This window comes from Centroberyx gerrardi, chromosome 14 (assembly GCF_048128805.1).
Source record: "Centroberyx gerrardi isolate f3 chromosome 14, fCenGer3.hap1.cur.20231027, whole genome shotgun sequence".
NCBI lineage: Eukaryota > Metazoa > Chordata > Actinopteri > Beryciformes > Berycidae > Centroberyx > Centroberyx gerrardi.
The window spans coordinates 19,019,241-19,045,385 of NC_136010.1; the positions used below are offsets into that span (position 1 = coordinate 19,019,241).

Consider the following 26,145-nt stretch of genomic DNA (forward strand, 5'->3'; position numbering starts at 1 on the left):
CTGTCCAATTCCCTCTCAGTTCCCCATCTAGTCATCCTGTCTATCTATAGCATGTTTCTTACTGTAAGTAAAGCTACTTACATGGCCGGTCCTCCTCCAGTGTGCCTTTGTCACCAATGGAGCGCCGAGGTGGTTGTGACGACTTTTAGCCATTTCTATCTCAAATTTAAATCCTGCAGCTTCAAAAGATATTTCAGCCTAACTGACTTCAGCAGGTTTGAATGTGCTGTATCAGACTGGCACTCGGACTGCTGTGTCTTTGCCCAGAGGCAGACAGTTGTTCCACTGTGGCACCTGGGGTGAAGCTGTATCTCCAGTCACTATGACCGTGACTGACAGAGAGTCAGATCAGACAAGCTCTGCCGGTGTGTGTGCTCCATATATGAACAAGATTATCAGCAAGATCAGCAAGTGTGTGCCTCAGGTTGCATGCAAGGGCTGGGCGGCAGTTATCGCCTCAAGTTTACAGTAGTGATCCTCTGACCGAAGCTGGAGGCGTCTTGTCTTCTACTGCTGTGCTTCCTTTGTCACTCTCGCTATACTAGAGCATTGTGGGAGGACAACTAACTCCAAACCCACCCACCTCACTTTGTATCACTAATCCTCTGTCTTTACTTCTCTCTCTACCTGGCCAGAGGTGGAGCGCAGTCCAACTCCGCTACTTTTACAGACAAGTCCCTGCAGTGGAGCAGTCACCTCACACTAGGCTGCCAACACAAGAGGTTCATGCATCTGGAAGGCTATAAATGACATTCGCAATTAGGAGATCGACTGTTGTGAACAAAAATGTGGAGAGAAGAGGGAGATGGAGACATATGAGTTGCAAAAAGAATTTAGAGTGAAGAAGCATAAAGAGCAGAGAGAGGGGGAGAGAGAGGGACAAGACAGATGTGGCAAACCGAGATGGAAACAAAGACTCATCCTAGCAGAAAAAAACGAAATGAAAACGAAATAAAAATGACAGGAGCGGGGGAGGGGCGTGGGGAGTCTGGCTAGTATGCAGTGCAGGTGTTAGAGCTGAGACCTCTCATTAGGAGAGCTAATAGGCTTGTCATTACGATAAGAAGCAAAGTAACTGTGCAATAACTCCTCTCTCCTCCACACTTGTCAGCTGCAACTCTGTGCCTCCACACACAGCTCATTAAAACCTAGACCAGCACCCGGAGTCTGAAGATGCATAATATCAAATGGATTTAGAGGTTTATTTTCTCTTTGTTTTCTTTGATGTCTGTCTTGATGGATCTGCTACTAAACTTCTACTAAAGAGATCAGATAAGTTTATGATCTGGCATTTTGGTTGCAGCCTGGGATTTCATTTCCGTGCCATAGGAATGTAAAAATAGCATAAAGTTGCTAATTCCACCTTATCAGAGTGAGATATCAACCTCTGAGAAGAGCCGCTTGATCTTATGGTCTGAATGGAAACAGGCAAAACTGGATATAATAAAAAAATAAAAAATAAAAATAACATATCATCAGTCGGCACCTCATCCCAAACTGCACCAATGGGGCAACACTGTGGCCAAGAGTACAGGACAGCAGTACTGGCCAACTCCCAGGTGTGTGTGTGTGTGTGTGTGTGTGTGTACGTAAGCCAATGCTGTGAACACGTTATTGTTAAACCTGCTTGGCTAAATGCAGGGTTAATAGTATCTCTGAATCCATTTTGAAGGAACATTTCGTTTTTCAATTAGCTTGTGATGAGGCATCATGCGTAGCAAAATCTGACTATGATGATAATTGCTTTGTGTGTGTGTGTGTGTGTGTGTGTGAGAGAGAGAGAGAGAGAGAGAGAGAGAGAGAGAGAGCGTGTGTGTGCATGCGTGTCAGAAACAGTTTCCCCTTTACACCGTCAGCTGCCACCCCTTATAACATATTCTCTCAGAAATATGTGACATTATTATATATTACAATGTAGTTTGAATTAGGCAGTGATCATAAGACGGGGTGAGGTTAATTGCAGATTGACCTGGTTTTAGCAGGGCTCTGATTAAAGTGATACGCTCCTCTGAGTCTTGCTCCACTAACCCCTGTACTGTATATACTACTATAGCGCTTTACTATGCTATCCTGCAGTTTCCTCTATCCTCATCAGATATTCCTTTTGCTTGGTAAAATTGTTGCTTTTATCTGATCACAAACCCATATGTAATGCAATTTTAGCTGTGCATCCAGGACATACAGCTATAGTTACAACCTCTGCCTCACTGCTGGTGAAGATGGACTGCTGAGTGAGGAATACGTCCATCATAACAGCAGATCTGTGGCTTGAACAACAGAGTGCCATGTCAGAACCAGATTTTTGTTTGGGTATCATATAAAACCTTGAACACAGTGCCTTTCCTGCTGGCCATGTTTGGCTTGCATGTCATGCAAATCTGCAGACACACAGCCTGAATTTTGGTAGCTATAAGTCTGAGTCACCTACAGATGGTGTGAACTGTGGGGCTCAGGAAATGACTGTTAAACAACTCAATCTCCAAATTCTCCTTTAATCCCTTTCTCTTTCCAGCCCCTCTGTTCTACTCAGATCAAGTCAGATTGCTGTGAGTGTAAGCCTCATCCAAAGTGTAAGGGACCTTATTAAACCACTCTGACATCAGTGGGATTGTATCCACTTAATCACCACCGAGCTCAGCTCTGTTCAAAGTCCCTAAAATACCTCCGGCAGATTACTCAGTCTCTCCTTTTAGATGGTAAAACCTGCCAAGAGTTGGCACGAAGATTCTTAAACAAAAACATTTCCAAAATGCATTTGACAGGTACTGTGACAGTCTAAATAGATTTATTGAAATGAGCTTTCCTTTTTCATCATTTTCACTTTCTGTACTTTACATTCGGTGTCAGCAATCACAGCAGTTGAGTCGTTTCTCACATGATTTCGTCTCAAAGTTGGGAATAATGGCACCAGGTGAAAGATGATTCATGAATTCTGGAAATCATGGAAATTCACGTGGTTTCAGTGAATTCAAGACAAACTCAATGGGTGAGTTTTACATGCACATTCATATTCCGTTAATATCCCGAATACTGAATTATTCTGAATATGAAATGACTCATGTAAACACCACATTCCATTATTCACAAGCCATGTAAACACTTTATTCAGAATATAGCCTTATTCAGTATATGCAGCATATTCAGACTATTAATGTGCAATGAAACCATCTTCCAGTAAATCTCAAAAAGCACAGCTGGAGCAGTCTAAATGAATAAAGGACAGAGGGAATTTTACTGTGTGACAGGGAATGTGCTGCAAGCATACTGCAACAAAACAGCTTTGGAGGCACTGAGCTATGCGCACTTCAGCTAACCACAGTCAGCAGCCTGCAGAAAAATTAGCCCTCTATTTTTTGTTGACACTGAAACAAAACTGGCCTATTGCTTTGGCAAGCCTAATAACAACTTCTGAGCTTTTACACTGTGAATTGCGCAGGACCCCATCGAAAGGATTATTAAAGATTTCATCTCATTCCAATCTTGTGACACACTGTGGATGGAGGTGGGGACGAAGAAGTGTACTCTTTGTTTAAAAAAAAAAAAAAAAGACAATTATTCAGACAGGCTGTGTTTTGTTTGCTTTTACGAAATTGGACTTGTTCTGCTTGGTCTCACTGCATGTGGCTGACAACTTCTAACTAAAAATAGCTTTCTATTAATTGAATGAGGCAAACATAATGATCCCAGTCATCAAACGCTGTGCACATTAATTACACAAGTCAAACAAAAGATGACACTTGAATAACAATCAGAGTGTCGTTGCAAGCAGACAGTCGATGCAACAGAACCTACAGAGATTCATGTAAATATAGACAGCACACTCAGTGCATACACAAGAATACAGAGTGGGGAGTGGAGCAGGTGTACAGACGAGATGAGCAGAGACAGCTAACAAAGATCACAGAGTGAAAGGTCACACAGAGGGCTGCCAGATAAGGTCGGGGGTCATGGGTCAAAGTGCAAGCCCAACCCCCTCATTCATCTCCTACCTTGTGGAATGGTGAGGTGGTGTACGGGAGCGTAGGCTGGAACAGCTGAGGCTCTAGTGTTGCGGAAATTCGGGGCTCACTCCCATCTTGTTTCCTACAATTGGATAAATGCAAGAGAACATGCAATCAGAATTGGTCAGTCAGTTTGAGGTCAGGCAAGAGGAGAGGGGCAAACAAAGTTAATGCCCCGGGGTTCTACCTTGGCCTCACTTAATGACATATTGCTTTTTATGGACTGATGTTCTGAGTAGCACTGCCATGGCCTGAAGCCTAGACAGTGAGGGTTAAAGAACAGCATGAAGACGCTAAGTAATTCAATCTTATTCTCCCCATCTGACAACTCTCCTCTGTTGTTTTGCCAGACGGGCTTGGATTACAGCATACATAACATCATAATCAAATTAAAATGTGACTTTCAATCTATCTTACTGTAAAAGACAGAGAAAACCAGTTGTACCAAGATCATTTGATTTTCCCTAAAGACATAAGTGACTAAGCCAAGACTAGTTCTGTTTACAGGTTCCAGCCTATACCCAATGTGACGCTGTCATATCTGTGCAATTTGGGTTAAAACACTTTTAATCGGCGTCAACCTCTGTGAATCTTTTAAGAACTATGCTGTCTTACACCTATTTTATCTCATTTGCAGTGACCTGGTCTTTTTTTCTCAGGCCCCATCTGTCAGAAGAGAAGCGGTCAAACCAGGTGAAATGGAATTACTCCAAAGATAAACTCCACGCTCCTAAATCCATTACCTTCAGCTCTAAAACCCTACTGTCAAGACTGAGGAGATGCAGGATTCATTATCCTTCAGATAGAGCACACAAGTGAAATGTCTAATGCCCAGCGACCAAACCAAAGAAATGGGACTAAAAGTTGCGTTATCATTATCAAATTCCTCTGTTTCTGACACTTGTTATAGCTTAAATCATATTTCTAAAAGAATTGCTGAAAAACAATGTTGACATCATTCTCAAAGGATATCAAGTCAGTCTCTTCTGTGCATTTTCTTGATTCTATTTAAGAGCATCACCTGGAGACACTATTCACAAACACTTTAGGGATCTGGGGACATGATACCCACAATTCCCCATCTATTCAAACGCAGGATCTCTCTTCTCTAACCCAGGAGAACAACACAATGGTAGAGCAAAGCTGAGCAATACAGCTGTCACGTATCCTTTGCTCTCAATTCAATACCTCTATTTGGACTGCTTTATCCCCACAGCATCACTAATCAATACCCCTGCTGCATACAGTGCACTATTGTCAATGACAATCTTGTTCAACTAGTCAGTTCGCACAACAGGGTTTCAATTGGTTTGATTAATTCAATCTATTTCAAACACACAATGTGATTGATTGCTATAAAGGGGGAACCTGAAACGGCCTGGTAAACAACTTTCACCAAGCTGAGGAGAATGTAACTCAGCAAAAAAAATGTATTTTCATCTCCATGACTACCAGAGGAGGATACATCGGCCACAATGAAATATATATATCATATTATATTTCTGTCTACTGTTACGTGAGAGCAACATCTGCAGAAAGAAATAACAGAACTGCATCGACACAAAGCACCAAGTTCCACATGCAGAGAAATTCATCAATGCCAAGCTTGTATATTTCTATTCAATATCTCTGAGTTAAAATGTGCAACTCTTATTAATAAACTAATCAATTTTCAAGTAGATAGCACCGCTGCCCATGCTGACACGATATTTAATCACATTTGTGAATGCAAACAAGCCCTATCTGTCCCCTAGCTCTGAGTATGGAGATTCAATTAAGACCCAACAAATAGCACATCCTCAAGAGGGCCAGTAGCTGGAGATGGAAATTTGTTTTCACATCCACTGAGTCTATTTAGAATGAAATGTAGGTGAAGAAAAGAGCGTATGAATCATAAAGACGTGTAGCGTGCCTGGGCACTTTGATTTGACTGTTCATGACACAGTGGAACAAGGTCTAGAATGAAGCCAAGTCCTGCATCATCCAAATGAAAAGAGGTACAATACTGGAAATGAGCCTATTCTGAACTTAACGAGTGTGTGTGTGTGGAGCCCAGCAGAAGTGAATGAGGCGAGGCAGGGAGCTCCAGCAGCTCTCCCATGGGAGGGCAGGCTAGGGCATCAGCTGCCCTGAACTCTTAATTAGAACTGACGCACAGTAGATGGATGCAGCACACACACACACACACACACACACACACACACACACAAAGTAGGGGGTGCAGTATGTGTGAGGAAAATGCTGTCAGTTCCTCTAGAAGATGGATACTATGTATTATATGAAAAAATGTGGGGCACTACTTAGATGTATGACACTTGTGTGCATCTGTGTGTTCGCATTCTTAGACCGGCATGATGATCCACAGTACATAATAATTACAGCGTGACATGAATAGGGGACAACATCTACCATCTCTGTCCCACGCTGCCGGAGCACATGCAGTAACACAGCAATAACAAAGACATCAGAGAAAAAAAAAAAAAAAAAAAAAGTGTCAGAGGTATTCTCCTGTCCTCCTCATCACAAACTGTTCCACCATCACAAGCATGTTGAGCAGGACACACTGTATTCTCTGTGCACCTGCCCGCTCTCTGTAGTGTTCCCACTTAAAGCCCTCCTGCAGATCGGTTTGCAGCGCTAAGCCACGTACGGCTTCATCCCCGGCTCCACAACACCACAACAAATTACATAACACACCCCAATTGGTTAGCAATGCACCGCAGAAATCAGCCATGCAGGGAAGTCACAGCGTGTCGTCCAGAGCGCCTGACGCACTGTACCGCTGTGTGGAGCCAAGCAACAAAGTTACTCACACGGTGGCTGGGTGCTCCCTGGGAAGTCCGGACAGTGACCAGCACTGAGGCAGATGACTCACTGTCTACGCTTCTTCCTCCAGTTAAACCTCTCTCTCTCTGTGTGTGTCTCTCTCTCTCTCTCTCTCTCTCTCTCTCGCTTCTCTCTTCTCTCTCTCTCTCCAGCTCTGCTCACTTGCTGCTTCAGTTCAGCCGCTCACCTGCCGGCCACACTCACAGCTCTTTGGACTGTCGCGCCCACCCAGTGAGCACCCTCTCTCTCTCTCTCTCTCTCTCTCTCTCTGTCTATCTGCTGCTGTTTCTCCTCCCTCTCTCTCGCTCTCTCCTCCCCCTCAGTCTCTCACACATACATATGCGCTCTTGAGCTGCCACTTCCTCCTTCTCCTCTCTTTCTCTCTCTCTCTCTCTCTCTCTCTCTCTCTCTCTCTCTTCTCTGGCTCGCTCACACAATCTGGTACTCATCCAAACCCAAACACCCCCCCTCCCCACCACCACCACCACCACCCACCCCCCACTCCAGCCACCAACACCATCACCCTTATCCCCTTGACAGCGGCAGCCCCTCCCCCCACCCTCCCATCCATTCAGGGGGTCGACTGAAGCCTGCCGCTCAGAGAGCGAGGAGAGAGAAAGGGACAGAGAAAGAGAGAGAGAGAGAGAGAAGAGCAGGGCTGTTTAAAGGGTTGGGGGGGGGGGTGTTCTGCATTCATTACACCTCGCCTTCATTACCCACAGTGCCTCCCAATGCTAGCTAGGGCCGTTGCTGAGGCAACCACGTCAGCTGCACATGAGGAAATACACCTTCTTACATGCAGACACACACGCATACATTTTGTGACATTTGGGTGATCATGTCCAACAGGCATGGCAGCTACCTTTCTGCTCATTGTGCAGGATGAGGAAGCACAAGCGAAAGAGCTCTTTAATTACTGTAATGACTGTCTGTCAATCCCCAATGAACACGTGTGTTTCCCCCACTAAGCCGCCATCCACAGTTCCCAGCAGACCTGTGACTACTGTCGCTGACAGTGCTTCCCCTGCTAAATCCCTGCTAAACAACACTAATGCAGCGAGAGTGTCAGCTAACCTTTCCTTTCCTTAGACAGCATCTAAATGAACCTGCTGCTTTAACTACTGTATGTACACGGCTAAAGAGCAAAGCCAAGTGTGTGTGTGTGTGTGTGTGTGTGTGTGTGTGTGTGAGAGTATGTGTGTCATACATGGAGAGATAACAAGGGATTACAGCACAGTCCTCTACTGTACTCCATTAAGAGCTGTGTATTGTTATAAACACAACAAATAATCCTCGGTGACTTTCCAAAGCTTACAAGTTAAACACTGTATTACATCATGAAAAAAAAAAAAAACTTACAATGTCCAGATTAATTTGTTGAGATCTCCTGCTACAATCAGATCTTCCTCTCTCTCTTTGTATGTCTGTCTCTCTCCGTTCTCTCTCTCAAACACACATCGACATATTCACACCGTTAAGCTACAAAACACTCGAACAAAGCCTGCAGAGGTTAAATATACAGTTCAAGACCAGGAGATGTGGGGCTTACATTTAAAAAAAAAAAATTGAGATGCTGTCCATGAAGGCCATAGTGGTTATAGATAAAAAGACATTATCGGATAAGAACAGGCAGATTTGGCCTAAATGTCCTCCAGCAAATCTGATGAGTGCCGTTTTAACACAGATCATTATGACTGGTACCGATCAAATCAAAACCACATGCGTTGAGCACAACAGTTTGAGACCTCACTGAAGACTCCACACTTGTCAGAGCAAGAAACAAGCATGCATAAAAACAATTGTTATGGGAACATGGATAAAGTTCTGATAAATACATTCATTTTTATCTAGCATATAGAGCAAGATGGTTGGTGTTAATATTGATGCCGTCCTCCCTCCCTGCTCCAATGCCCTCCCTGGGATCCCACAGTAAATCCCCGCTAACCTGCCCCACTGCCAGGGATTCTCATCCCATTAGCCCGGTGAAATGGCCTGTGGTCATCGTCATTACTCTCCCCCTCTCCATCCCACCAAGCCTTCCACCTCTTATCCTCCGAGAGTCCTAGCCGCCTGATCAGCCCCGGGACCAAATCTCCCCATCTCTCACTCCTTCTCCATCTCTCTCTCTCTCTCTCTCTCCCTCTCACTCATCTTTTCTCTCTCCTCTCATCTCTCCTCTCTCTAGCAGCTATGAGTCTCTAGTCTCAACCAAGAGGAGTTAGATAATGATACAACATTCCTCATCCTCAGGCAGAGACATGAGCTCAAAAAAAAGGCAGCAGCAGGCTGGATCCTATTCCCATGGATATAGGACATGCAAACTAAGTGTCAGTAACTGTGTGTCCATCAATATGTTTGAAATTATAAAGCTAAACACAGAGATCCTCCTGTTTCAAGTTCATGGTATTGTGCGTATAGCATACTGTATATGGATGCCTGGCAAGCAGTCAAAGCTGCTCAGAAAGTAATCTGTTTGATCTGGGTGGCTGCGTGTGACCAGCCATTGACCCCAAGGACAGTTAAGGGTTTAGGACCCCAATCACAGACGTATTAGACAGCATCAAGCATGGCGTGTCAGGCTTCTCTAGCAGGCATGATGGGCTGCTGTTTTGAAACAGAATGTGCTGCTTATTTATGCATAAGCATGATTTCAGTGCAGAGTTACCTACAGTATTTCCTCTGTGATCTGTTACTAATGAAGACGTATGTTTTCCACAAAGCTCACACAGACTGTGTTCGTTCATTCATTTGCATCATCTGATAAAGCAATAGAAATATATTTGTCATGTGAGAAAATATTTGACCCCATTATCAGTGAATAAAGAACCATGTCAATCAAAGACTCTTATCTCATTGGGTGTTTGCCTGCAGAAACGATTTTGAAGTAGGAGGTTTCATACTCCTCATGCTGTTTTTTAGATTTGTTAAAACCCGCCTCCAGTGACCTCTCAAACAAATTGACTATGTTTAACCAAGCCCATAATTTGTTTACAAGGCAAAGTAGGAGTAACAACTGATTCATACCTTAGAGGAAAAACACAGCTTTACAACCTCACCACGGCTCATCTGCAGCACACCTGTGACTGTGACTGTGACTGGTCTTGATGTTTTTTCAGTCTTTTTTTAGTCTGTTTTTTTTAATTTATTTATTTTATTATTATTATGATTATAACCATATTATTATTATAACCATGCAGCATTTTTTGAAATGGAATTTCAAATTTGAGTTAGGTGATGAAGTTACTTGAGAAGGCCTTTAGACATTCATCGGACATGAAATGTTAGCATGTTGATGATGATTTGCTGTTATCTGTGACTAAGCCTCTCTCTCACTCAGCCAGCTCAGTTGACTATATGCTGGGTCAGGCAGGAGGCAGAGGTGTGGAGAGATTAGTAGGGAGCGGACAGGGAGGCATAGATGAACGCACTGCAAAAAATGTCCGACTTAACAAGCCAGTTCGTCTCACTTGAGTTTTAAAATCTTGTTATTTTTCTTACCACAAGTGAAAAAATAAATCTGCCATTATGGTGAGATAATTTGTTTACAGTGTAGTTCCACCTGTTCCAAGAACTGTATTGAAACAAATAACAATATCTTATCTTAAATAAGGCAGATCATTGCACTTGTATCCAGTAATTTTCATTTGACTGAAACAAATAGATGAAGTGAAATTATCTCGCCCTATTTTTCACTTGTTTTAAGAAAAATAAGATTCAATATTGGAATAAATGATGAGTCTGTGAGTATTACAGGAGATATTGGACTGCACACCCACACCTACATGCTCCAACACTATTATATTATCTTGCCCTCTTGTTTGGCAGCCACTCAATCAACCATCAAATGGTACTGACACACTACATACTACAGACGTACATTGACTGGATCTGACAAAAGATGCAGGCGTTTCTTGAGTTCCCTTAATCTCAGATGTTCCTGATGTTCCAGAAATAAGACATGGCTTTGACCTCTTAAATTACTGTGAGAATTTCTGTATCAATAAGCACAATTAATTTTATGAACACTGTCAACAAATCCCAAGCACAGGTTAGCTAAACAAGTTGCCCTAGGCCTGGGCCTTCAGATTCTGTGGTCTTGTGTCCCCCTTGTCATCACACATTACTATGATGACACTGAGAAGATCAGATGTTAGGAGCCAGCCTCCGTCTTAAACTTCTCCAAATAAGTCATAAAATAGCAACACCTGCTGCCTTGTCTACCACCAGTCCTCAGTAGCCAATGCTAGGAGGAACACATGTGCTATGAATTACCACATAAATAAGGCCTGGAATTGCCCTGTTCTCCTCAGAGCCACCCCTTCCCAACCCCCTCAGCCTGAGATGAAACAGTCAGACAAATAGGAGGATGATTGTCTCTATGGAGCGAAACCATTCCTCTGAACGGTGCTTGTACCAGGCTCACGTATCAGTAACATGTCTCATTGGGTCTATGGGGCTGCATTTTGTGCCCCAAGGGCAATCTGAAAAAAAGCATTTTGAAAAATCCTCTCCCCACTCACAAGGTGATTGTTAGAGATACTATACAGTAGTTTCTATTACATCAGCATGTGCATGATGACATTCAGAGTCTGCTCCATTTGAATGTCTTCGTCTCTGAGCGTGAGCAGGAAGTCGCATGAGATAAACCCACTCCATGGCTTTCCCCAGCTGTTTTGGAAAATGCACAAGCTTTTGAGGACCTCCTGTCCTTCAACTGTAAAACTTCCTGCAGTAGCAATCAGACAAAAGCAAATATTGGACGGCGTTCAAAAAGCAGATAAAGTCCGAGAGGCTTTTTGTTCCCTGGGAAACCGTAGTTCTGAAAGGCCTTTTAATACAAATAATAAGATATGGAAGTCCTATTGGCAGGTCTTATCAAGAGTGCAGAACCCGCTAATTGTTTTTACTTGAAATTGTGAGTGCATTTTTTTTCTATATAACTGTATCCAGTTAGTAGAAAAATACTTGTATTTCTTAACAATATGGCAGTGCTATCAAATACTACATGCCAGGCATTATAAATAATACAATCTCTGTAGGACCTGAGTGATGTGAGGAGACTCCTTGATGGGTTCTGTTCCAACAGCTTACGGTCCCGCACCTCCCCTGACAGCTGGCCATAGCTTTAGTATGCATTGAAAGGGCCAGGTACAGCAGGTATCTTTGAATAAAGCATGCCCCCTCCACCAACAGTTCCCGATTTTCCACCTTGCCTTATCCGTCATAGTGTCGCTGTCTGGATTTCCTAGGAAACATGCCCCTTGGGGAAATCACAGCTGATGCAGATGTGCCTTTTCAACAATAGAGGGTCAATGTGCAGAATCTTTCTGAGCTGTGTTTTGAGTGTGATATTAGAGCTACTGGCGTATTTTGCTCTAAATGTCATATAGTTTGATTCAGCTAGCGTACATCCTGCCTATCAATCAGATATCAACAACAATAAAGATAAGACCTCAACAGCATAGTGCAACAAAATTGATTACATCTATAATCCCATGGGAGAAGGTGAAAGCTTCCACCAAAACAGGAAGAAGAGCAGGGAATGGAAAGGTCCGGCCTCAGCGCCTGTTCCCCACAGGTTTACCACATCATCCTCTGCATAGCAACTGTCAATCAGGCAACACCAGGGATAAACCCAACCAACACAAAGGTAAACAAAGATCCTGGATGACTCTTCACCATCTTTGCACCAGAAGGCACGGGAGCCGAATAGACTGTGGGAAGTCAAGGAAATGAAAGCTGCCAGAACAACTTTGCCACCTAAAAGCTCCAAGGATCAGATTCAAGTAAAACAAAAAAATGTCCTGACAGACTTTTCTGGCACCTGTCTCATTCTTCAACAGCCCGCTTTTATCTGAGCCTTATGTTAAGACGTTTTGTGCTGGTGCTGGATGTTGGCTGACATGTTAGTATTTGGATTATTGAGTCGGTTAGAACCGGGGGCTAGCTTGTCACTTTGGTGCTATATTTGGTCAGACAGCAGGAGACTCACAGAGACGGTCTTGGCTGATTGGGCTTGACAGTTTGCTCTCCCACTATGTCCCCTCTTCCAGACAACTCAGCTTGACATGCACAGATGAGCGTGTACAAGCAAGGTGACATCGGGCCTGGCTTCACAGCGCACCAACACCGCGGCGTGCGCATGCGCGGGAATAAAAGACCATGATGCAGAATGACACCTCACAGCCATGCAGTGAACACAAACAGAGCGTTCGCAATGACACCTCTAACGTCTTTGTACGCAGAGGCAGGACAAACAGCTGAAATAGAGAGCATCATAAATATATATTGAGGAATCACATCACACACTTCGGAATAAATAGTAAACTCGTTCAGTAGCATGAATATAAACAAGATAAACTAGAGAAAACTGTTTTTGGAATGCCTTGGGGAAGGTCATTAGGTCATATTTAATCACTATAAATAACCGCCACATGCCGTGTTCCTGTCAAAATTGACTCAAGAAGAAAAGAGATTACATCAGTGTCTTGATGCAAAGTTGCAAACTCATCCCATTTGAGGACAAATTTTATATTCTTCACTTTTTACTAAATCATAACACTATTGCAGACTGCTCTTGTGTCAACAGGTTCAAAACACTCTACCACTAGAGGGCAGAGGTCAGAGGATTCAACACTTTTCAGTGTATTCACATACATCTTTGCTGCAATATGCAATGACGCAAAAATACTTTGATGGGTATGAGAAGAGGATTGAGCTGTTTTTGTTTTTACTGAACTCTTAACCTCCATTCTTCCTTCCTAGAGAGCCTGCAGCCTCTGTTCTGTGGGTGTCTTGAAAGTGCAGCCCTGTCCTGTGTGAGTGCATGAAGCCATTCTCCTGGGTGAGCTGAGGCATGGCTGGGCCAGCAGGGTCAGTGGCGAAGTTGTCTTAATGAATAGGCATGAAGTTACACAATGACAGCCTGCCACACTAATCCGTCCTGCTCCAGGGACAGAGAAGTAGAGTGCACTTTGTCAGTACGTATGCATGTGTGTTAGAGAGGGAGAGAGAGAGAGAGAGAGAGAGAGAGAGGGAGAGAGAGAGAGGGAGGGAGAGAGCTTCTTATACAACACCTCAGTATCGCCACGATCCCTGCTAACCCGCCTCTTCCATTTCCTCCCATCAGGAAAGCTTAGTAAGACAGGATTACAACCAATTACAGGCCTCCCTCGGAGAGAGCGGAGACGGGGCCTGAGGATCAGCTGTTTATTGTGTGTGACCCACAATGACCAGATGGAAACTGGTTGTTTAACATTTAATCAACTATAATATTCAAAGGATTATTCAAAACTGATGGAAGAGGTAGAAATGCTGAGAAATCAGAAGGGATGATCTTGATGCCTGTGATCGGTTCTACCCATAAACGTAATGTTATAATAGTTGTTGTGAAAACAGTCAGCAGATTGCTGTGCGTTATACGAAAGCTCCTGTGAGCATAACAATACTTTCAATTCAGGTATGCAGATTTACACCAGCAACCATGTACCTTGGTGAACAGATCATGACATTAAATACATTAAATGTAAAAGAGGCTTCCTCGCTGCACATATTGAATACATATAGTGTTCTTAGAGCTTATTGCCTCTTTATGGTGAGGGGAGGTATTAATGCCACTGTGGGCTACTGGAATAATCATTAGTATAATAGTGGCTGTTATAAGGACTATACAAGTGCATATTATAGTCATTTACACTAATCACTCCCTGAATGTGGGCATGGCACAACCTCTTCTGAGTAATACATGCATCAGGCAGGTAACCTGGAATCTTATCTACCAGCTGATAGTGGTTCAATCATACAATTGTTACAGGCATCTTCTGAGCAAGTTGAAATCACAATTACTTTCAGGCAGGTTAAAAAGTAAACTCACCAGAATTTCCTTGGCCTTCCAATTCGGAACGGTGAGCATGGCATTTTGCAGGTTTGTGCTTTTACAGTTGTGCTGTTGGAAGATTTAGCTCACTGTTCTAATTCCCAGTCACATCCTGTCCAACATACCTGCAGGAAAACTTCAGTTCAATTTTGACTCTGGCTCTCCCAGTTTGCAGAGGTTCGTCTCGGCTTCAGAAAGGAGGAAATTACTTTCTTATCTCGCTTTTCTCCTTCAGCTTAATACACTGAGCAATCCTTCTTCTACAAGCAACTATTTTTGTGAAACATTTGATGCCACTTTCACAGCCGCCCCATCTTAGCACCACAGGTTTTCTCGTTCAGAAATTCATACTGCTGAGTATGAAAACCGAGAGTATCTTGGGAAGGATCCCCAGAATGCATCAAGCAGTATTCGTTGAATTCCTCTCTGCTTTGAAGAAGAATATGACTCTGCTCAAGGAGTATGGCTGTGAGAACCACGTGTGACTACTGCTGAGCACTAAATTACATTCTTCTCTTTGTTGTGATAGGAAGAGGTGCAGACATTAGGCTTTACTGTTCTCTTCTTTCTCCTCCTGCCTCATCATCTCATCCACTCCCTCCCTTTCTCCTTCTTCCTCCTCTTCACGTCCACACACCTCTTTGGCTCTCCTGTGTCGTTTTCTGTCCTCTTTTAGCTTCTCCTCTTCATCTTTTTCTTTCCTCCAGCATCTCTCCGCCTCTCCTCTTCTTCTATAGAGAGGAGCTCTGCAGCAGCTCTGTTAGTCTGGTGCAGTAGCAGTCCAGCCTGCCGTCTCTGCATGCGAGCCCAGTCACTGCTGAGTAATGCAGGCCTATAGCCGGCCGGGCCTGGCGGGACAGATCCGTCTGTATGTGTATTCCGGAGGGAGGGGATGAGGATACTGCGGCGAGGCACTGTTTATCCCGGTGCAGTCAGACAGAGGGGGTCGAAGGCCAGGACATCCGTGTCACAGCGCCTAAACCTTTCGCGAGCGGAGTGGCCTATCTGCAGTGGCAGCAGGGGTGCATGCTCAGCTCCCAGCCGGGCTCCACGTGCCACACACACAGCAGCGCTCGAGCCGTGCCAACACTGCAGAGATGTGCCTGGCGTCGGTTACCGTAGCAACCGGAGGGGGGCTACAGGCAGGATGGTTGGGCGGTGAGGCGGGATGGGACTGGGGGGAGGAGGAGGGGGGGGTGTCAGCGTCCCCACTCCTGCCCATCTGCCGTACCTTTCACTGGCTCATTCATCTTACTTAGACTCTACTCGCTGGACCGATTCTCGAATATAGCTTACATGGCCGGTGTGCGTCAGTGACATTGAACACTCCACAGAGCGGCGACTGTGTGTAGGAGACTTGTGATTCACTGTGTTTGCCAAACTCAAAAAGCAAAGCCACATCAAACTGAAAGCAGACATTTTAGAAAACAACGTAGTGTCCTGAGAATAATTTACCAGGTTCAATGACAAAAAGAGAGACAGAAGAATGACTCACCATATGCTCCTGGCCCTGGAGAATGTCTTGTCCACTCTGAAAAAAGTACAAATGAAAGTTAAGCTATTAAAAGCAGGGTTAATGTACTATGATTTATCTACAAGTTTATGTGACACTTTAAATGTCTTTTTTTTTTATTCGTCTCTGCCAGAAAGAACTAAATTGGATTGATAGTAATAGTCTGCTTGGCAAGACACCATTTCAAAGTCTATAAAAAATGATGAAAGAAAATCAATGTGGGGTACAACACTTGAGTATCGAAGTCAACTTAATGCTATTAACTCTAGTAAACAGGTAAATGCATAGTGAAATACACAATAAAGACACGTGCAAGTTACAAGAAAACACACTATAGCCTACTAAAGATTTTGACCTTGAAAATGAAATATATTTTATACATGGATACCGGGTGGCATACGAATTAATCCCACACTCTGCCAATGGTTTCCACGCTCTTGCCTGCACCAGTCTCTGTTCCCCCCTGTCTAAATTAAGTGGCAAAAATGCAGAAGGATAGTAGACTGTCCATTCCACTTACAAAAAGTCCACTCAACTGAGAGAGGGATGGCTACAGTGAGCCGGAGCTACCCTAAATAACTCATGCCATCTGTTGAAGTAGCTTTTCCAAGAGTGAAAGGATGATTACCAGCCTTGTGTTTCCTGAGACAAATTAAACTTGTCCTGGTTTGAATCCACGCTATGATGCCTATTACCACTGTCAGTAAACTATCATCTTGCCTTAAGATACTGTGGTTTAAAGGATCTGAGCAGTGATCACTGAAACAACACGTTAATTGGTTCTTTTGAATAACCAGACGATGCAGTGTTGGGAAGCTTCTCGGTTGACAAGTGAGAACGCACAGGCCCATTTATGCCAATAGATGGCACTGTGTGTGCAAAAGAAACATTAGCCCCATGTCTGACAGGTGAAATTCATGATGAACTGGGCTTTCACTCTGCTCATCAACCAGAAAGCCATGTATTGTAATTCTGGAAATATCGTCTACATTGGCTGGGTTTTAACAAGTAGCCACAAAGGGCCAAATAGTGAAAATCTCATAATAATAAGTGCAAACCACAAACACCTCCTGGCATGGGGCAGATTTTAACCTACAGTGAGTGGACGCCTGTTTAGATACTGATACTGTGGCACTACGGCCCAGTGCATGACTCATGGCTTTAGGCCTGTCTCTTGTGATGGGGGGGGGGATGTTGATTATGTGTCTCCTGCAGCTGTCTCCGGAGCCGTGCATCTGATCTCACACTTAAAGGAAAAATCGACCCTCGGTTATAGTGTTAATCAATATGATCAATTTGTGATGAAGTGTTGTAATTCACTTTCGTGGTGTGCCCACTTTCCCTCAAGCTACCTTCTACTTCTACTTCACTTAGTGATTTCCTACGTTTCCCAGAATGCCTTTCGACAACGGTGGGAGAACGGGCGTGAACTCGTTGCATTCAGCTGTGGGTTAAACTTGGTGGAGAGAGCGTGAGCGATAGTGGAGCGACAGTTTTCCCAGGCGAGAAAAAGTGAGAGTCACGCCCCTTACTCAAAATGTAAGTCTCGAAAGAAGCCCTTGCTCTTTGATTCTGAGGGACTCGCACCAAAACCTGATGTTTACTGTTGATGTTTTGGATAACTGAAAAAAATTCTGCAATAAAACTCCATTGTAGCTGCACTGGCAGTATCTCAGCATGATGTCAACAAACCATAAAATGGGCCCAGACATGCAAGGTACATCACCATTTCCTCTGTTTTTTTAATAGTGTTAAAATATTTTAGGGTGGATTTTTCCTTCAGATGTCCAGCTCAATGCTCCAGAGCTGTGTCACTGTTGACCCTGCCTCCCCTAACCATGTCCAACTCCATCCCTCCACCCCTCCTGCCACAGCTGGGTCTCTGACTGCTGTCCACCCGGTGTGTCCCAGCAGAGCAACCACAATCCAGACCTCTTACTCATCTTTCCCTGGACAGGATTAGTCTGCATGTTCGATGGATGTCATTACACAACAACATCTCCGGAGTCCAACAGCCACTTCTGAAAATAGAGCTGGCATATATATCTTACAGCCTAGCGCCGCCTGTATGCGGATCTAGGCTAAAAGAATTCATAGACACAAACTTACAAGGCAAGCTACTGTCATTTTTGTTAATATTACAAAAGGTTTGTAAGGCAGATTGTTTGAGACAAATCTATTCCCAAGTGGTAACTTGTAAACCAGAAGTTGGCACTTCCTGGAGCCTTTTGAGAAAGTCCCATTTTTTTTTTTTTGGAGGGGGGGTTGCTTTGGGACAAATGAAAACCTAAAACTTCCTCTTTCTGAGAAACTGTGTTGCTGAGAGGAAACAGGTCCAGGGGGATATGTTTGTTCACTGTACTGTAGAGTCACGAATCAGCAGAGTCGCCATGGTACAGTAGGTTGCCGCCTGATTCCCTCCGCTGCAGAAGATCACTCATCATTTTCAACCCCGGGTCAGACTAGCGGGTCTCCGCGTGACACATAATGACACTAAGATGGATTCTATTCTATCTCAAATGTGCTATCGGTCCGGATTTCACTGAGCCAGATAGACACACGTGCAGATAAATCACAGCTTTATCTCACATGAAATGCATACTTGACCTTGGGAGAGAAAAAAAAATGACACCAAAGCACTTGGTGGGGTGTTGGCTCTGTTCACGTGGAGCTTACTGTGAGGAGAGGAGAGCTGTCTTCATATGCGCTACATCACTTGGAGCAATATTTTCTAAACCCTGTCCTGTGGTGCTCACCCATTCTCAGATTTCATGGAATTCCCATAAAATGAAATCAAGCAGGGTGTGTCTCGGTCCTTGGATGAATGCTTTAAACTGAAAAACCAGCCCCAATACAGGAAATTGGCTATAAACCTTACTCTTCACTACAAATCAGAGCATCACACCCCAATGTTGAAGCCTACTGTCAACATACTGTGACAGATGACGGGTGGACTTATCAAAGATTTGTTGAGATTATGAAATGAACATGCTCTTCTCTTCTTCTTCCCCTATACTAAGCTGCCAAAACACGCATGGCTACATACTGCGCAGTACACATAATTACTTGGCCATGTCTCAAATATTGTACTTGTCTAACATCAAGCTGCAATCTGAAGAAGATCTGAGCTTTCTGATGAAAGGCGATAAGGTTGTTCTGAAACAGGGGGCCAAAAGACAGAACGTATACGCTAAAGGAAAAGCTGCTCGCCTTCATTCTTATCTGCCGTTTTGCATTCCACTATTCTCTGCACATTTTGTGAAACGCTGCAGTTTTGTCAGCTGGGGATTACCAGATTTGTTTTTATTAAAAGTGCAGAATGATAATGTTTAATCAATAAAAACAGAAATTCTTCATGATATGTCAAGTCAATAAGTTTGATTATACTTGTTTTTGTTGCTTTATTCCACTTGATGCTGCGTCAGTAAACCTTGTATGTTTCTGAATAATTACCACTTGAGTAGTGTTTTGTAAGCTCATGGGCTGGCCATCTGTAGTGTTTTGAAAAAGAAATAGTCAATCAATCAATCAGTCAATCAGTTAGTGAATCAATCAATCAATCAATCAAGTCAACTTTGTCCTATCATAGATCCCAGGCCTGAACTGAGCAGGACGACGTGCAGACGAAGAAGAAGCAGAAGGGCTGACAACAGCGAGACGACAAACTCTCAGCCTTATCAGCAAAACAAAGAATATTCTGTTTCTCTCTGAGAGAATTATGGTTGGAGTGGACAAAAGTAGGCTATAACAAATTTGCCTGTGCCAATGCATTTGTAGGGTATGAGTCATATTTGCACATTTAAATCTCACAGTTGAAAACGGCCTGTATAGCCTCGTTTTTTCTTTCTGTGGAGAGAATAAGGAATAGAAGAGCCAGCACATTTAGGTTTACACGGCACACATAGGAATTATAGCTCAGCAGGTGGTAGCCAAACACAATTCTGGCAAATTGTTTTTCATGCTTCCTCTCCACTGTCAGCTAGGTATCATTAAACCGAAAGCTGGTTTCCATGGAAACAAACTGTAGCGAGGGATAAGAAGGCTCAAGGCGGCCCTCAGAAACCCTTGGCCATCACCATGTCGGCAGCCGTGACACTTGACAACGAGTTTACTCAACTTAATCTGCCTTTAAGTGCAGCTCCTAATTTGTTTCCCTGTTAAACTTTCACATTTTCTTCACCTCAACTTAAGTATTTCAGCTTCATGGGTGAAGGTTCTAATTCAATCCCACCATCACTAAGCGGCAAGGGTGTCGCAGAACAAAAATTAGCCGAGGCCCATGGTATATCAAGTCAACAACACTGCTTATGGCAAGTAGGTCACCAGACAGGGTTGAGGAGTCAGTCCTGATGGAATCCAGCTGAGAGCAAACAACTTCCTTGTTCAGCAGCCAGTGTGCTGCGGTAACATGTTCTTGTAGAGTAACTTCATATCTGAAATATGAGCACCTTTTAATTCAGGATCATTTCTGATGCAGAAAAAACACATCTGATCTCAATATTGTCCCAAAACAACAACTGCATAATCACTTAGACAAGCCTTTTAATATTTCAATATTCATATAAGACCCATTTCAAGAAAGAGACTTTTATATTAAATCACAACACGCTGTGCAACTGATACTGAGAACATGAACCTGAGCGAACCCAGGTCCCACGATTAAAATGATTCCCGTTCCCCGCTGCTGCAAAGAATTCAAGTGGAGACACTGTTAATATTACAGCCAATTGGCCCAGCTGGGGCTCAGAGCATGCTGTCTACAGCCTCAGTGGCAGGCCTGTTGTCATTCCCCACTTCAGGACTTCATGCTCTGCAACCTAAACACAACAGTGATGAAAAGGTCACATATCCTACTGTGGTCCACCCTGAACACAATCAGGGATCAAGTTGGAACATATTTATCATCAGCTCATATATTTAGCAATACATTTTCAAATATAGATTTCTTTGATCTTGAATTTGCGCACACTCTACCATAGTTGCAAACCGAGAAAATGAACGTTTGCATGAGTCTCTGTCCCTCACTTCCAAAGCCCTTATTTGGGTTAAAAAAAAAAAGTCCATGGAGTGGCCAAAAGCCCTGCTTATAGCCTAAGCACCAATGTAAGCGCCAAGTCCAATGTAAACCCCTCTGAAGCTCAGGCGCTGGCTGTGGAGAACTGGTAAGCACACTGGCATTCACATTTTGAGTTGAACTGTGGGTAAGACGCTATTGAGTTCAGATGGCGGGATGTTCAGGGTGAATGTTCAGCAAAACAAAAGAAGGTGGATGTCTAGATGAATACGCAAGCCTTTTCAGTTTTGTTCTGAATAAAGTTCATTCTATCATTAACACCTACATAAACACCCATTCTCATATCTGCTCCTCTAGTCATCCATTGAGAATTTGTCAGAATACAAACTGAATACTATCAAAAATGGACTGGGAAGAGACACACAAAGCCTTGGGCAATCATGGACAATTTCTATATATATAATGCGCAGACTAATAATAGGAAATACTGGGCGAACAATACCGGACGAGACCGAGTCCAGACTGCCTACTGTATCTCGGCCTAACGTGGGCTGAATGAGGCCATTGACTGGGTAAATGAGAGTAAAGTGGCTGAATGTTCTCATTTATGCTACAGTACAGTGCCATACAGTCTGTGTGAACAGACTCACACACACACTGGTACCAGAGCTATGCTGACTGGCAACACTGTCACTGCTCCATCTATCACATCCACCTTGCAAACACAGAAACACATGCACACACGCACGCACACACACACACACACACTGTGAAGAGTCTGAACTTTTGTCTAGTTGTGCTAGTTGTGTTGATCTTTGTATAGGCTAATGTTGTCAAGAACGGTGGTTGTCCTGATAAATTACCTTACTGTGCCAGTCCGGTGTGTTTTGCAACCTTTTAGCTTTTAAACTGGAATAATCGGAACCACACTCGACCATGTGTTAATGGGACACTGTGTTAACAAGCATCAAGTTACAGTGCAAAACTGCACAACACGACTGCAGTAACACTTCCACACCTGTTTAGAGCAGGCCACCATCTGAGCTTTTGGTAGCACACAGTGACCCACAAAGTACAAGCCTAAAATATAGGCCTTCAGTTCTAATAATGTTCAGAACAAGAATAGGTTGCCCAGTGACTACTAGCTAGCTGCAGCTCACCCAGTGCTTTCCTACTCCATCCTTCTCCTTGGATAGCTTCCCATTGTGAATATGAATATGAATGTGAATGTGAATGTCAAAGTAAATATGAAAGGTGGAGTGACTGAATAGGACATGAAGAGCCCTCTGGTTGCCCTACATCTCCTGTTTGTTTTGCCACTGCCCTAGGAAAGGTACTTGAATGGCCTCCTGTTCTCAAGAGGCCCTGCCTTGCGGTCTAATCATCTTTTGTCATGCAAACTTTAGCTTTTGTCTAGCAAAAACGCCCACTCCATGTTGTTTCCCTGCTGTCCATAACGGAATATTCAATACAACTCAAACACATAAGCCTTCGAGGCGACACTACAAAAAACTCTCCAAAAATAGCAGCCTCTTAGATGAAAATTATCAAAGTAGTACTATGTCTAGACATAAACGAAAGCTTTAACCAAAGTAAAGCCTAATTTCTAAACTAAAATACTGTAAAACACCCTTTCCTCTAAGAGTGTATGGTCTTCTTTACATGCAGAAAGGACATTTTCAGATCAGCTGACCACAGAGAGCCTATAGTGCTCGCCTGCTCCAGTTCCAAAACAATGGGGGCCTTTCCACTTGGTTGTCATTGAACGGGATCTATTCTACACACACTCTTTTTTTTTCTTTCCATCAGACTCTACAACACACACCATCACCGTGCAGGTTGCCTGAAAGTCTTGCCCCTGAGGCGATGTGGAGAGTGTTCAGATCTGTTACTAAGCCATAGGCCCTCGCTCCGTGTTTATTTCATGATTTCCATTAAGAGTTTATGAGGAGAGAGCCAGTGTGAGCTGAGGAACGGGCCACGGAGGAGGCTATACAGAAACAACAAACACAGCTATAAGTTTAATATAGCATATGACTCAACTGGCTACCCACCATGCAGTACAGGACATTTGAGACCAGTGAGCTATATAAACACAGTCTCACAAATACCCAGTGTAGCGATACCTAGGGACTTGTCGAAAAAAGGATATGAAAGCTCAGTGTTTCAACATCGCAGCGCACAGCACGATTGCCTTAGGAGTGTTTTTGTTGACAAACAAAGCAACATAGCATGTACAAGAATAGACCGGTAAATCGAGATAGATTACATTAGCAATGTCTGGAATAACCTCAAAATAGAGCACTATAACAACTCCTATTAAGTGGCAGTTCCATTAACATTTAGTGCCGACATTATAGAGAGTGCTGGGTCAAGGAAATACCAATCTGAAGAGACCAGAGGGGCTTCATTCCTTTCAGTGAATGCCAATGGGATGCAGGGGGCAGAGTGTATTACAGATCACCTGCTGATGTGAGCAATCAGACTGACCTATCGAAATGCCAAGTGCAATGTACAAGGCCACTTCTAGATAGACGCCAAGGAGAAAAATGCAAGTTGCAGTTGTTTGCTTTAAATAGAAAACTGATCCACTACCTCCAGAGTTTTCAACTGTGTGCTCCGGTAGCTATTAGCTAATGGTGTAATTTCAGAATTTCTTGAATGTAGCCTCTCACATGCATACACACACACAGACACAGATGGATACACACTCAGGTACACACACACATACACACGCATACACACACATGCACAAATACACATGCACATGCCACTTGTCCTTGAGTGAAGGTAAAGCAGCGGAGCACCTGTTCACCTGTTGACTAATGGAAACTCTTTGCTGACTGTATGTTTACTGCGGAGTATCCAGTCCCAGTGGAGCTGGGCCACATAAATACACTGGGGAGGTGAGTAAGCCCACTGACTATAACCTGCTCTGACAATAAAGAAATGGGAGATACAGCACTTAACAGTACAGCATAGCACTGGCTCTATTTCTATTCCAATTACAGTATAAATCAATTCTAAACATCGCAAGCGACCATGACAGGTAGTTAATCACATATGCACATGCAAGAACCCTCCCCCTTCCACACACACACACACACACACACACACACATGCATGCACTCACACAAACACACACGAATACGCACTATGAGGTGACATCTTGAAAAAAGACCAACATCAATCAAATCACGTTTGATAGGTTGAGTAAACTGTCATGATGGAGATTTCTGTGTGTGTATGTGTGTGTGCGTGCGCGTGTGTGTTTGTGTGCGTGAGTGTGATTAACTGCGGTGAGCTGCGGTGTATAATTCAATCCAAGTCCATCATGCCTTCAGCTCTGATGGGGCCTCAGCAACACTTTCCTGTAGATATTCTGCACTAACTTTGCTCTCTCAGCAGTAATATTATTTTGTGTCTCACTTTCTACATCAGATTGCTCACCATTACTGTTCCCGAATTTGACTCTTAATGATTCAGCATGCCAATAAATAAAGCAGCCACAGCAGTGCTGCCATAACAAAATGGAATGGAAAGCTACAAGCACAGACACACAACTAAGATATTCATCCGAAGCTGTTATGATGAAGATTGCACTGGAACTGATATCCCAGCGCAACTGGCAGAAACATGCAGACACAGATACAGACACAGACTATACACAGTCAGACAGACAGGGAGACAGAAACAGATACACACACACACACACACACACAGACACACACACACACTCGCACAAATGTGGACTGTGTGTGGTGCAGAGGTTCAATAGTTGGGTAAATCAGAATGTTATTCCCTCTTACCCTCCGTAGGCTCCAAAAGTGAAACTCCTCTTTCTCTGCGGCATGCCGGCTAATGGAGAGCAGTGAGTCAGTCAACTCAGTGCTGAATGGAGCCAGCACTTGTGTCACTTACGCTGAGTGAGCACGTGTGTGTATGTGTGTGTGTGTGTGTGTCTGTGTGTGTTTGTGTGTGCTTCGCCTGTCCTCTGAGTTCCACTCCCCCAGCCTCGGCTCCCATGCCCTCCCTCTTCCTTGCTTGCACGCCTCCTTTACAAACAGGGGGAGGAACGACAAGAGGAGGAGGGAGGAGGGAGGGGGGAGGAAGGAGGGGGAGGAGGTGGGGTGGGGGGTGCTGACCATACCAGTCTCCCGGGGAACCAGGGGTGTAGTGGCAGCCCTTTTCACATACAGGCTACATCCTCTCTCTCCGACACGCAGACCGCAGAAAAAACACCGGCAGGCTTTTTTTAAGTCTCACATTCACTCTTTAGCCATAAAGCTTGTGAGCACAGCAATGACAGCAACACTGATAGGAGTCTAAAGCCATATTATCAGCCACTGGATCATGTTTAAAAAATGGGCGAAACTACACTGGCAAGGTTAGGAAACATAAATGAGGTATTGGTATTGTCACAGTTTGCTGAGAACGAGTCTTGCAACACTAGTTCTCCCTCTTTCCGTAATGTTTCACTTGAAGACAGCTGGTCAAACAAGCTGTAGACATCGGACAAACAGTTCATCATTCTTCACAAACATCTGAACCGCAGAACCATGCTCTAGGTTATTAAGCAGCTGCGTCTGTATGCTCCTTTTCAGCAGCAGGCATGAGGTGATGACCTATTAACACATTTCCAATCTAACCATCCAACTCGTTTTGTTGTAAGCCCATCACCTACACACACAAAAGGAGGGTTGATTGAGCACAGTGTTACCTGTATTGCTCAGGTAAATGGCTGCATTGATTGGATCAGGCAAATGTCTGGACATATAGAGGCCCTCCTCTGGCAGGCTGCTCCACTTGTTGAGTCCTATAAAGCCTGGTATACAAGCTAATTGGCAACTATGCATTAATGCTGCCATATGTTATTGAATAAAGAAGGATTGCAGTCTAGATTCTAGAGCAACAG

The 26,145-nt window shown here is 43.8% G+C and overlaps 1 protein-coding gene across 3 annotated transcripts in view; it reads right to left on the reverse strand.

Annotated features, from left to right (window-relative positions):
• Positions 1 to 25,177, reverse strand: part of LOC139933391 (rap1 GTPase-activating protein 1-like) — a 44,981-nt gene extending 19,804 nt beyond the window's left edge. For 2 of the 3 annotated variants that reach the window (XM_071927453.2, XM_078288116.1), the window contains exons 1-3: positions 25,040 to 25,177; positions 16,199 to 16,234; positions 3,990 to 4,083 (exon numbers count right to left, since the gene is read on the reverse strand). In XM_071927453.2, the coding sequence (XP_071783554.1) occupies positions 3,990 to 4,083; positions 16,199 to 16,234; positions 25,040 to 25,083 (174 nt within the window). In that variant the 5' untranslated portion in view covers positions 25,084 to 25,177. Of the gene's footprint in view, positions 1 to 3,989; positions 4,084 to 6,814; positions 7,009 to 16,198; positions 16,235 to 25,039 lie in introns of those variants that run through there. The other variant, XM_078288117.1, reaches the window with a different exon arrangement.
• Between the last annotated feature and the right edge of the window lie 968 nt (positions 25,178 to 26,145).